This window comes from Scatophagus argus, chromosome 8 (assembly GCF_020382885.2).
Source record: "Scatophagus argus isolate fScaArg1 chromosome 8, fScaArg1.pri, whole genome shotgun sequence".
Taxonomy (NCBI): Eukaryota; Metazoa; Chordata; class Actinopteri; family Scatophagidae; genus Scatophagus; species Scatophagus argus.
This window is the reverse complement of record NC_058500.1, coordinates 23,538,305-23,551,594: the sequence shown is the minus strand read 5'-3', so window position 1 is coordinate 23,551,594 and position 13,290 is coordinate 23,538,305. Positions and strand designations below refer to the sequence as shown.

The 13,290-nt window shown below is 40.6% G+C and overlaps 1 protein-coding gene across 3 annotated transcripts in view; it reads right to left on the bottom strand.

Moving 5' to 3' along the window:
• The window catches only part of plch2a (phospholipase C, eta 2a), a 185,658-nt gene that overhangs the window by 74,841 nt on the left and 97,527 nt on the right, over positions 1-13,290 (bottom strand). Inside the window, exon 1 of one of the 3 annotated variants that reach the window (XM_046397961.1) lies at positions 9,588-10,066. The exons of the other annotated variants lie outside the window; for them this stretch is intronic. Within the exon in view, the coding sequence (XP_046253917.1) occupies positions 9,588-9,630 (43 nt within the window). The 5' untranslated portion in view covers positions 9,631-10,066. Of the gene's footprint in view, positions 1-9,587; positions 10,067-13,290 lie in introns of those variants that run through there. 3 annotated transcript variants of the gene reach the window in all.

Genomic DNA, 13,290 nt, shown 5'->3' with positions numbered 1-13,290 from the left:
CACTTATTAGGTATCACAAACCATAACTTGTACAAATTCAAAGAATATATTTCAGCTTGTTCCTAAACAATGTGCAATTCAGTATAAATACAGCTGATATATACAGCAATGCAATAACTGTAGCGAAGCGAACAAGAGGGTATTAGGGGGGAGAGAGATGAATTGTCTGGCAGTGATGTGTGAGGAGCTGGGAGCAGTCAGTCATCTGTGAGAAGTGTCCCTGTGGTCTGATAGTTTTCATATGCTCGCAGGGCCAATGACGAGCCTTGGCAATTTCAATTCTCCGATGCATCAATCAATTTGCACTTCTTTACCAGCGAGCACTGTTTCCTGCTGCCTTAAGGCATTGGAGGCAGCCCCGAACGGCAAAACGTATGTTTGCCATGTTTTGACATTAGCTTTCACGGGGGCCTTGTGATGTTTGAAAGTGGAGGCTGGGATTTCTTTTTTTCTTTTTTTTAATTTCTCTGAAGAAATCAAAAAGAACACGCCCACTAGTTGACACTTCTTTGTTACTGTTACAGCTGCATCTATAAAAAGACACTGACAAATCACCTTTTTTTTTTCCTCATTCACAGTGACGCCCTGCATAGATACAGTGCCAAATCCATGTAGCATTGTGGGTATTGGTAGGAATTCCCACTAGTGCTCGACAACTTGTATTGACTCCCAAGCAAAACAAAGAAAATCCATGAGGTGCATTTGGAGAAGAGCTTTGTGAACAGTGATTAAATTCTGAAGCTCTCTGCTTTTCCCAGCCACACACACAGACACATGCGTGTGCACACACACTAACCAACATACACACACACACCTGTGTATGCATGCAGTAATGATCTCCCTCTTCACACACAAACGTGCATTTTCAACAATTTCAGACACGACAGCATTTCCCACATAAATGGATATCAGCCATGAAGAAGCTCTTATTCCTTTGTGTCAAAGCAGTGCTCCACATTGAGAGAGCGTGGGCAGCCTTTATGAAGCCTCCTTATCTGTTAGACAAGGCGCTCCCCCATCATCAGTGCAACACTCATTAAATCTATTAATTCTACAACAACCTATAGCCAGTGGTGATAACTCCCCTATGCAAATGCCAAGACAAGAGCCCATCACATCATCAGACTCACAGCTGTTAAGCAGCAATTTATCAAGGCTTTGACACTGCAAGACATATTTCTGGATGAGTGAAAAATGTATTTTGAGCTGTTTGTGCGTGTATTCACCTGCAGCATGAAGCATCTCAAGGAAAATAATCATCCTGCAATATTATAATATTGCCAAGGGGAGCAAAGACTCAAGAAACAAGTTCCAGATGAAGAGTTCCATTTGAAAATACATTATCCATATGCTGCCTTTTCAAAATGAACTTTCTAATCATTCTTCTGTGTGCCTGCTGGGTGGCTGATCAGCATTTACAGGCGTCCTGCAGTGGAGCAGCTGTACAGTTAAGCAAAGCTACAGGGTTAAGTAGAGGTTATGAAAGAGCATGATGTTCAAAATTTAATTCAAAACTAATTCGAGATAACTCCTCAGGGATTTCTGAGCAAATTTTTCATCCAAGGAAAAAGAATAATTTCAGCAAAGTACTTGTTTTGAGTGATTATGCTCTTCTGTGATTGTGTAATATGTGGCAAAATTGGTAAAATCACACATTGTACAAGTTGCATCAAATGAATAAGTCTTCCAAACTAAACAATATCATCTGTAATCTATCACTGTATTCCAAGACCACCTTTGTAAGTGTTTCTGGTGTGACAGCGCCATCCAAAAATGTTACAAATGATCTGTTATGATCTGTTTATGGTTAATGTTTAGTGCTGCTGGATCCAGAACCCTCTCCATGGCCCTGCCTGGATCCTGCTGCTCCTGCTCTGCAAGGTTCTCTCTGTCCTCCCTGTCTCTCTTCTCTCCCTCCCAGGCGGTCGCAGCAGAAGGCCATCCACACTGAGTCTGGTTCTGCTCGAGGTTTCTGCCTGTTAAAAGGAAGTTTTTCCTCGCCACTGTCGCCAGATGCTTACTCAGTGTGGGGTTTTGCCCTGGGACCTGTTTCTCTCTGATTCTCTTCTCTTTGGTTGTTGTTGTTGTTTACACACCTGTAAAGTGTCTTGAGATAACTGTGTTATGATTTGGCACTTTAAATAAAATTGAATTGAATTGAATTGAATTGAAGAAAAAAACTACTAGGTTAAGAGAAAGATCATGAATTAGTTAAAAACCACTTGGATAAGGTCTGCAAAAGATAATGGTTGGTTGAGGTTAAAGAGCCCTTGGTGTCATGGCAAGGTTTCCCCAAGGTAGCTGTTAGGTTATGTCTTGTCTTACACCATATATAAATATGACAAAACCGTTATTGGAGGACCACAATTAAAAAGTAAAACGTACTTGGCTGAGGGTGTATGCTTGAAATAAACTAATTTGTTTGAAGTGTTTTTAAAGACAAAAGTGTAGGTGATAAACTTTTTTGGAGGCTGTATGGGGAGAAAAGAGTTTCAAACCCTTTGTTGGGAGCATACTAATACCTTTTGGGCAAACTCATGGTGAAGGTCAGTCAGAACTGTCTAAACCTGACCTCCTGTCAATAAGGTTTTCTGTCTGTACAGCCAGCACACACAAGATCCAGCTGTACTGATTCCATCGCGGTTGCTCGCGACAATCCACTGCCTTCTTGCCAATCTATGTGTGTGTGTGTGTGTGTGTGCGTGTGTGTGTGTATGTCTCACTCTGGGTTCTTTTGCTCTCTTTTTCTTAATAAGCCATGTCTAATTTTCCTGGGGCAGCTCATGTCTCTGAAGTGTGAAATTCACTTGTGAAAGTATAAAAATGCTGTTTATGTTTTTATTGACCATTGATGTAACAGTTTTAATCATATAAAAAAATAAAATGAATACAAGTTAATGATCTGCCGTCCTGACTTATACTTATAAACTGTATTTTGAACGTGACTTTTGAAGAACAGATGATCTGCTTCTGATACATCACCAGTGGGCCCTGAAGCCAAGCCCGAGCCAGGGTGCAGCCGGAACGTGTTCAGCACTGCTTTCACCTTCGCGTCTGACAAACATTCAGTTCACCATTTCATTACTTTTTAGCCCGTGAATGAACAATTTATGCTATCACTTTCAATCTCCAATTGAATGCTATTCACAGACACTCAAATAAGCACATAATTGGTACCTGAACAAATGCTGATTGCCATCTTGTAATCCTTGCAATATATTTTTTCTCAGCAGGTCCTTTTTAATCCTGAACTGTTCTTGTTCCTTCAGTAAAACCAGTAGATGATTTTTCCCTGTTTCTTCTCTGGGCCAACATTTCTGATCGAAGACAGAAAAGAATGGCTGCCCTGCTGTTCATCCTGACCTGACACAAGTCCCCTCTGAGAGAAAGATTTCATAACTGTTCTGCTGATGCTTTGTTACCATCTGTTTCAGGGTGGCTGCGCCCAGGGCCAGGAAAGACATAGTATATTCTTCTGGAGCATTCTTTTCACATAGCTGTTAATGAAACACTGGTCTGTTAGCTTACAAAGCTATTTCACCCGGGAATCACACTGCATTCATGTAAGGTATGAGTTCAGAGGTGCGGCTGCGAACCAACTTGACTTCGGCTGATGACGGATTAACAGGACGCAGCAAGTAGGAGGTGACAAGAAGCTGCAGAAATGTCCCTGAAAGCTCCAGTGATGAACAGCACACTTTGTTCAGGGAATGTTTGTGTTTAAGTTGCATCAGCTCCAACTGAAACTAACATTGTGTGGTTCCCCACAGTAGTTGTGTGCAGCGTGGAATAATTATTAATTTTGAGTTCTAATAAACCAAAATTACAGTTTAATGATCCAATTATATTTTTTTCTTGCACCATCCTAAGGCTAAGTTTAATGATTTTAACGCCAATGCTGATACGTTTAGATAAGTGATCCGTTTGGCCAGAGTATGTACACCTGTCTATGTGCCTCACACACTCAGAACGTGAGGTATAACAAATATTGCAGCAGATTTTAGAAATATACTTAATTCTTTCAGGATTTGGACCATGGGATTAGTCAAATCATTTTTTAATAATTTATTTACAAAAATTCTATTCCTTAATATCAGTATCAAGCCATAAAAGTGGCAGTGCACTGTGAACTGTGTGTTTGTGCCTTTTCATACATAACAGTGAAAAGGGACAAACACACTCTTTACAGTACACTGTGTGTATGTGTGTGTGTGTGCCTTTTCAAATGCAATAGTGAGCAAAACAAGATGTAATACTGAAAGACAAGTTCGTCAATAAAACACTGCATTGCTTCTGGTCGGGAGCTGCCCCCTGGCACTAGTGCTTTCTGACCCACAATCTAATGTGACATTTTCACAAAGGCAATATGCCATAAACACACACATGCACAGACAAAGACGCATGCATTTTAATGACTTGTAATAGGGTACAATCTCCCAGGAGAAGCGGGTATGGCAACGCATCGCACACCATCAACTATATTGGTGAGGCTTAAATCATATTTTACGAAGGAAACATTTTCTGGTTTTCCGTCTGATGTCCTCCAGCTCCTCTGCTTGAACTCACAATGCTAGCTTTATTTGTTGCTAAAACCACGGCAACTCTAGCTGTTGTTGGCTTGTTAGCTCAGTTAGCCATGCAGCCAGCTGACTCTGCTCGGACTGGACTGGAGCTCAGAGGACCAGATGTTTCACTGCCAGTACGGGAGCTTTAGAGCACTGAGAGCTGGAGGTTTTCAGGCCAGGAACAAGGCATGCTGGTGAAGTGGAATCCGCTGCATTTTCACCACTCTGTGTGTGTGTGTGTGTGTGTGTGTGTGTGTGTGTGTGTGTGTGTATTTCACTCCTGGTTCTATTCCTCTCTTTTCCGTTACAAGCCAGATCTATTTTTCCTGGAGCAGCTCATGTCTCTGAAGTGTGAAATTCACTTGTGAAAGTATATAATTACTGTGTTTATTGACCATGGATGTAACATTAAGTTTTTATAATATAAAGAATAAAAATGAATACGAGATAATCATTTGTTTTACTGAAACTAAGACTGTTCAATACTATTTTCACCTTTGCTCCCGACAGACATAAGTTCACAGTTTCATTCCCCTTTAGATCTGTCAACAAACAGCTTATGCTGTCACTTTTTAGATCTCCGAATGAATGCTGTTTGCAGACACTCATATAAGCACATAATTGCTACTTGAAGGGTCACCAAAGCGATCAACAGAAGCGGAGCCGAGCTACCAGGCAGCGGAACTGGGCTCAGCACGACCACAGAAGTGAACAGACTGAACAGGACATTGATGGAAGAAGCTAAGGAGAGACAAAGAGAGAGTGACAGAGCAAGAGGCCGGACAAGAGTAAATCTCAGTGTGTCCTTTGGCAGAGACAACAAAAGACTGCAAGACAGATGATAAGCTGGACTTCTTGCTGTTGGACTACAAAATTACTGACTCACCAGAATGGATCATAATCAGTTAATCATAGCAAATGCACTTTGTGAATCTTGAAATTGTCAAAAGCAAGCGACTTATGATCATTGCAATATCCATTCCATAACACAATAGACATTTTATTTGTGCAAAACAAATAACATACTGATGATATACTGCTTTAAACATAAAGCGTCACTCGAGGAAATTAGCCTCCTTCTACTCCTGTGAAATACTGACCGCATTTCAGACTTAATGTTGTGATGACTGTTACCATCACACTGGTTGAACAAGAAATCAACTAATCAGCTTTGGAGGCAGATTTAAGAATCATAATCTTTATTTAAACGTCATGAAAAGCATGAAGTTAACTGCTTACTATCAACAAGTACTGAACAGATGGACATTCTAACCAGCATCTCCACCTCTCCATCTATAGTTCTTAGATGATAGGATTTTAAGGATGGCATATAAATGTTGGCTTTTATCACTGGTATAACAGACTGAACTGTATCCCTGTGATATTACAGTCAGCAAAGACGATAACTGCTATTTGTTTGGAATCACAAAAGAAAGTGTCATTTGTCATTTTGATTTGCAAAGTCTGTTGTCAAACACAACTGGCTGTCATATTACGGCTCCCAGAGGAGACAACGCTGCTAAATATGCATTAAAAACAAAGATTTCTTATCACAAATAACATTCTGAAAATTTCATTTCATTTTTTTTTAGTTAACTCATTTGTTAATTCTGCCACTTAAACATCCTCTGAATATAGCAGAAAGTAAAACCTTATTTCTAACATACACTTTAAGTGTGTATCATTATTCTCCGGTTCATATTTCACGAGGATGCATTCAGACGGATGTACAAACTGTTCTTTTAAATAAATTGGACCTTAAGTCAGGAAGAAATATAAGTGACCCAAACTAAACCACTCTCATCAACTGAGAGAGGCGGAGAAGAAAGATGAGACAGTGCTGAACACATCATTCTTTTACGCTCCATCTCAAAAATAATGGAGATGCTTTGAGTTAGAGATTGCCTGCATTTGTATTCTCTCTTTCTGGCATGGTGCTAAAGTTAGGTACAACTGCAGAGACAGAAAGATAAAGATATATGCTGATATTGTGTCTCATAGATTGTGTTGTTAATCCACCTCTGACAGGACTGATAACATCCCTTTTTACAAATTTACAATTTGATTCATTAATTTAAAATTTTCAGTAAGGATAATTGTGGTTTCACACCTTCGTGTGCAAAAAAGCAAAAAGTGTGCTGAGATAACATCCAAAAGAACTTCAGACATGGGTGTTATTCATTTCTTACTTGGTTAGAGCAGGATCAATAATTTGGGGGGCATTTTTGCCTAACATGTCTGAGCAATATTCACAAATTAGCCAATACCCTTCCTCTAAATTTAAGTATAACATTAGTTGACTTTTGTTTTCAGTTATGACAATGACATTTTTAATCCCAAAAGGATCCATACATTTATTACTGCTGGGACGCCATTGCTGTCGGTTCTGCAGCCTGCCGACAATGGGATTCTCACTTCATCATAATAGCCCATTTTTTGTGGGAAACAAAAGGCAATTCTGCATGTTGTTTCGAGTTGAAATGGGACATGAGCCTACCATCAGTACCAAAATGCATGCCTGGTCTCTTCCACCATATTGGCACAGAGCACGATGAAGACAGGTGGGTAGGATGGGTTTTCGCTCTGATTCCTAATGATTCTGGTGGCTGCCCTGTTCTCTTCAGCAGCTCCGCTGACAGAACAAAGCACTTGTCTCGACCAAGGGCAACCATCTGACCAGCTTCACCATCAGGATAAAATCTGTTTAAAAGAATGACTCAAATTTAACTTTAATTTACTTTAATTTAATTTCACTGGATGAACCTCTTTCATAATGGAGCTTCAGTTAAGATGTTTTTTTAACTCCACCCTACTGTAAAAAATTCAATTTTGGAAACAAAGTTTCTCAAAATCGACAGCCTTAAATCTTTGTTTTTTGTTCGTTTGTATTTTTAGCTGACAGGAATGGTCCATATTTTCAGCAGAGCAATGATCAAAGTTAAATAGCAACCAAGGCCTTCAGAAACCAACATCATTCACACTTTTACTCAGAATATTGAAACATGACTCAGAATATTTTCCAACCAGCTCCCACTGATATCAAGATGACACACTTTCTTACCTGCTACCTCTACTCTAGCTTTCATATCAAACGGCAACAGATTTCCTTGACAGTGGCAGGTGATTTAGCTCCTACCCTTTGGCAAAATCCCTCTGATGTGTACAAAAAGTCCTTATTATTCCTGTCAAAAAGCCTCCTCCTGCAACCTGTGCCTTAATGTAGAGACTGCAAAATTACATTCATGCCAGGGGGGGATAGCTCCAGACTGACGAATGGCAATGATGTGCACGCTGCACATCAAACACCAGCAGTATTCCATGTGGTCTGTCAATACAATATAACGTTTAATATCTTCTTTATGATCTGTAACACAGTTCACAGATTGGGCCATAGCTGTATACTCTGCTAAGGGGGGTTTGCAATAAATGTAATGGAACTGAAGGTTATATTAAGGGAATGGAGGGAATATAGGAAGTTAATTTTCACAGGTAGTCTGATAGCTGATCAATATTCCTGCAGGCGAGCTGGTCAATGGGTCATAAAATCAGACGGGAGGGGTTAGGCTCACCAGCACCCTAACTGCTCTTTACTATAATGATACTGGCTAAGTTGCTCCACTAATACTGCATCAACAGCAGTACTTTATTCAACAATTACTGCCATCTAAAGTACAAGCCTGGTGATATTCTTCAATTTTCTTCTGTCTAAAAATGCAATCAATCAGCTGCTGAACATATCGTCTTCCTCTGTTCCACATAGCTTCATTATTCTCTAAATTGTTAAAAACACATCAATGAGCCACATTTTCTTTTGCACTGAGTGACATCTTCCTTCATTATGAACAACCACAGTGTAGTTTAATTTGATTTAACTCACACTGCCCTCCTCTGCCAAATACTCACTCGACTCCAAATGTAGACTGTTAGCTCACATCAAATTCTCCTGTTTGTTACGTTTGTTAAAAACTGCAGTGACCAGCTGTTTTATGAAATTCTCTTTTTTTATTTTTGGAGTGGGATTTTTTGAAAGTAAAAACGCACTGAACATTGCAAGCCTCAGCATTATTTTATAACCCCCAAGGATTTATTTGTCATTAAGTCCATTTTCATAATAAGAGTTCCTGTTCATATCTCATGTCAAGGGTTTCTCAGAGAAAAGGTATTTATCAATTTTACAATTTGTTATCAGTTTAGAGGCCAGTTTGGTGAAAAACTGCAGTGGTGTACCTCTGAGGGTTATTGAAAGTGTTAATATAAGCTCAGCATTGTTAGTTATGAGAGCTCTATAGTATGCTCTTGTTAAGGTGTGATCATAGCGCTCAGCACTGCTTCCCTGGCTGCTCTGCTCCTCTGAGCCAGGGTGAGCCAACACTAATGACTTGCTCTATGGTTACTGAGGCTTGGGGAAATGCTGGCAAGAATGGAAAGGAGGGGGAGATGGGGTGGAGGAGTTGGTAAGCCCTGATGGGGAGTTGTCAAAGGTAGATGACTTTATTTTGCTTGCTTTTCCTTTCATTTCCCCTCTGTTCTCTCTCCTCGCTGTCTCTGCTCATCCTCTCTCCAGTTCTATCGCTGAGGTGAACAAAGCCAAAATGGGACTTCAGCAACTGTACTTTGGCAAGAGCTTGTTAGCGCGCTGCCTCCCAGGTGATCACCTTTAAAACAGGGTTGATCTCTTTGAAAGGGATCGATCATTAACAGCAAGCTCCAAGAAGGCAAAACAAAAAGAGTCACATCTAGTCCAGAACTCCAAGCTTCAGTTCACATATGAGCCACCTGCAAGTCTCTTTTGAGCCTCTTATGAAAGATTTATCTACCAGCACCATAGAGAGACATAAATATTCATATGAGCATGTGCAGCCAGTGATGGTGCAGGTCTGACAAAACCAAGTGATCAGACGCAAAAGAAAGAGCTGAAGTCAAAGTAACAGGCTCACAAGGAGCTCCTGATCCTGAGCTGGCCTACTTCTCCAAAGCTGCATGCAAGTAAAGTGTGAATTCTGGACTGCTTGCTTATCTTACCTTGCTCTGGGCTCAGGTTGCGGATATTGCTGGGATCATCCATTGGCGTATTCCCAAAAAGAGACAGAGATCCATGTGCTGCTAAGACAGGGATGGAGGGGCTGGCTTCACCCAAACTACCATCTGGAGGGCTCTGACGGTTACAGGCATGCCTCGCCCCATGGCTGTCATCATCAGAGGTGTGACAGAAAATGCTTTTGGGGAAACTTACCTATCCTCTCTAATCTACCTTTCTCGTACAGCCTGTCCTCTCTCTTCGCCTTGTGTCTTCATTAAAGCCCATTCTCTCTGTCTCTGTGTGCTAGTGTGGTGGGTAGCAGCAAAGACAATAGTGTGGTCTTGCACACTTCTTTTTCTTCTTCTGCCTCTACTGTACAGACTGGAGGGAGGGGGATGTTGCCTGGAGAGCTTTGGGAGCGTGCTCAGTTCAGTCAACCACTCACGGCTCTTGTACGAGAGGGGGAAGCGCTCGCTTCAAAGCCGATCACCTGGGAGAATGAGCGCTATTAGATGGAGGAGTGAGGGAGGGAGAAATGAGAAAAGAAGAGAGGAAAGGGGGAGGGAAAACTGAATGAGGGGAGGAGCAGGAGGAGAAAGTGAAGAGTAGAAATGGAGTGAAATGCATTTGCTGAGACAGAGGGGAGGAGAGTGACGAGAGAAGAGAGGGATGCGAGAGGCGCGAAAGAGGCAAGGTGGCTGTGATTTGCAAGTAGCAAAGAGCAGCAGCGTGTGGCACACATGTTTTATTCAACAAGAAGCTGCTGAGAGAGAGAGGACCAGCCAGGCATGGATGGGTTTGTCCCAGCAGTTGGCCAAGAAAGGGAGGGACAGATGGGGGGTATAATAACAGAAAGGAGAGAAGAAGAAGATTAACTTCTCTCCATTATTATTAGAGATCAAGAGGAGAACTTGCAGCCTTGAACCCCCAGTAGAACAAGTGTGCATAGACCTGCAACAGACTTCTCGGAGAGTCTGTCTATAGGGTAAGGCTTGGTGAAATCACCAAATTTAACTTGGTAATGAACTCTTTTTAAAACCTATGCAAGCGCTTCCCAGGTCTCTTTCATTTGTACTGCACAATAAACAGAATTTAAACAAATTTCTACAAATTATTTTTTTAAGGAACAGTTCACTCAAAAATAAAAGTCAGTCATCATCTATTTGATAATGACAAAATTTTCATTTTTGGGTGAACTGTTCCTTTAATGCAAAACTTTACAAACGTATGTTAAGTACAGAGCTGGAGTCAGGATGTGGTTAGTCTAGATTAGTATTAGTATAAAGAGTGGAAGCACAGGGAAACAGTGAACTCTGCTCAAAGTTCAAACAGCTCTAAAGCCCACACATGAAGAGAAATGTAAAAATGGTTTTGGGAGAGGTATGTATTCACTCTTTTTCTTCAGATTCAAAATATCAGTTTAAGTAAATTTCGCACTGCCTAGCTCTCTACACTTAATCACTGCACTGGGGGTCACTGAGGCCCTCATACTGAATTTGATTATAGTCTCTTCATTTCAGCAGCTCACACCAGTGGATACATCATTGCATACTGGTCAAGCTTCCTTAAATACGCAGATTGTCAAATATCACAAAGTTAAGATTTACAAATGAACCAGGAGGAATTTTATGAAACAGGGAGAATTTTATGAAAACAAGAGTACAGTGATGTTAAAAACATCCATCCATCCATTTTCTATACCGCTTATCCATCAGGGTCGCGGGGTGTTAAAAACATGTTGAATATTTCCGTCTGTCTTGAATTTAAATAATTCAAGAATCATAGAGCTTCAGTTAAGTGCTGGGACAGACACAGACAGAATATAATTGTCAAACAATGATGTTTTTTTTTCTACTTTCAAAGCAACCTTTACTTTCTCTAGTTTGCCATCTATAGTACAGATTTTTCATACATTAAATTCAATTTCAAAGGCTTTTCTGTCATAACAAAAATGCACATCCCATGGAAATACTGAATAATTTTAGTTCATAAAAAATCAGCATCTTCATTCTATTCTCTTAGTATTGGTCTTCATAGACCCATGGTGGCTGTACCATATAATAGTGATGTGGCAACACATACAATAGCTGCTTAATAAAGTAGAGATGTAATGACGGGCTTCATTATTGCCAAAGTTAGTGACTTAATTTATGAATGAACATTGTCACTGGGAAGGATGTTGGAGAGGCACTGAAACTATTTAGAGTCATGGTAGATTACCATCAAATACACTCCACAGTTTATAGTATTTTCAGCAACTTTCAGCTATTGCATGAATAATACACATTGTGAATTGTCTCACCTCATGCATGTTTCATGAGACAGGAACAAAAAAGCCCTTTTGCACACGGATTTTCAAAGGTTACGCTGATGTTCAGCCTCCACAAAATCATAATGCAGCACCCCGGGAGCTGCACCCAAACCTGCACTTCAGCCACAAGTCAAGCTTCATTTATCTGTCCGTGTCTTCTTTGTACATTAGCGTGTAACACCTCCCGCTGCTTGAATGAGCTTTGGGCATGCTACAGTAGCTGTCCAAAGTCACAGTATAGTATTGGACCTGTTTCACAGAATCAGAGCCTTAGGCTTCTGATACAGCTAGCGGTTAGCTAAGAGCATGGAAGCAGGCCCTAAGGACTAGTGTAATGGCCTCTTAAGTGTGTATGCATGTGTTTGGGTTGGTAGTGGGGGCTGGGCATTAGGGCCCTGAGGGTTGTTAAAGGGCTGTACATGGGGGCTGGGCGCTGAACCATGTGTCTCTCTATCACATATGTAGGTCAGATAGATTATGTAAAATATAACATTGGCTGTGGAACAGAAGCAAGTGTATGTTGTCACAGCATCAATATTTTGAGGAACATTGCTCAAAATGTATTTATAACGTGAATGTTGATTGTACACACACTTTCATTTTGCTCAATTCATGCTACAGTATAGCCATTAAATCAGTGTCTGACTAATTGCAAACCGCAATATGTAATATTTTCTCAAATACCCAAGGATAGGGAGGTTGGTGACTGCTCTTTCCTCCCACCTGAACACCTTATTTTTAAAAACTAAGTCACATTCTTCTTACTGTAACAAGCATAAATACCTAAACCTCCTCTTAAGACTGTCCAACTTCCTAGCCCCCTGTATTGCTGTCAGCTCCAAGTTCATTGCTTCCTGCTGAAGACATACAGGAAATCTTTAACATGCCTAAAAGGTGTGCTAGCAGCTCAGCATGTCAGCATAATAATGGCAATGGCAACATGTTGTTTTGTAGAAAGTAATATTTATTTACTACGGTTGCATGTTGAACATTTGCTAATTAACACTAAATAGCTAATATACAAATATTAGAATTGATATTTTTCTTTAAACCAATCACAGTCCTCTTGGGTGGCTCTAATCCCAGGCTGCAGTGACAGTGCCACTGTAAAATAAAGTTGTGAGGAATTTGATTTGAAGTGGTGCCCTGGCACTGAAATAGCTAATTCCTTGCAAAGAAAATGGGAACAGCTTCTAGCTTGTTTAGGCTCGTAGCCTTAGTTACAAATTAGGTTAGGGTAACTCGCCATTTTGATAGTGTGGGTTGCTAGCTCTGGGTTTTTTGTTGTTTCTTGTAGCAACTGGGAATTTGATGTATGGGTGTGAGTGTATGGAAGGGGAGAGAACGCTGCCATAAATAGGTGATGAGTGGCAGGCGTAACAGGCGTAGGCGTG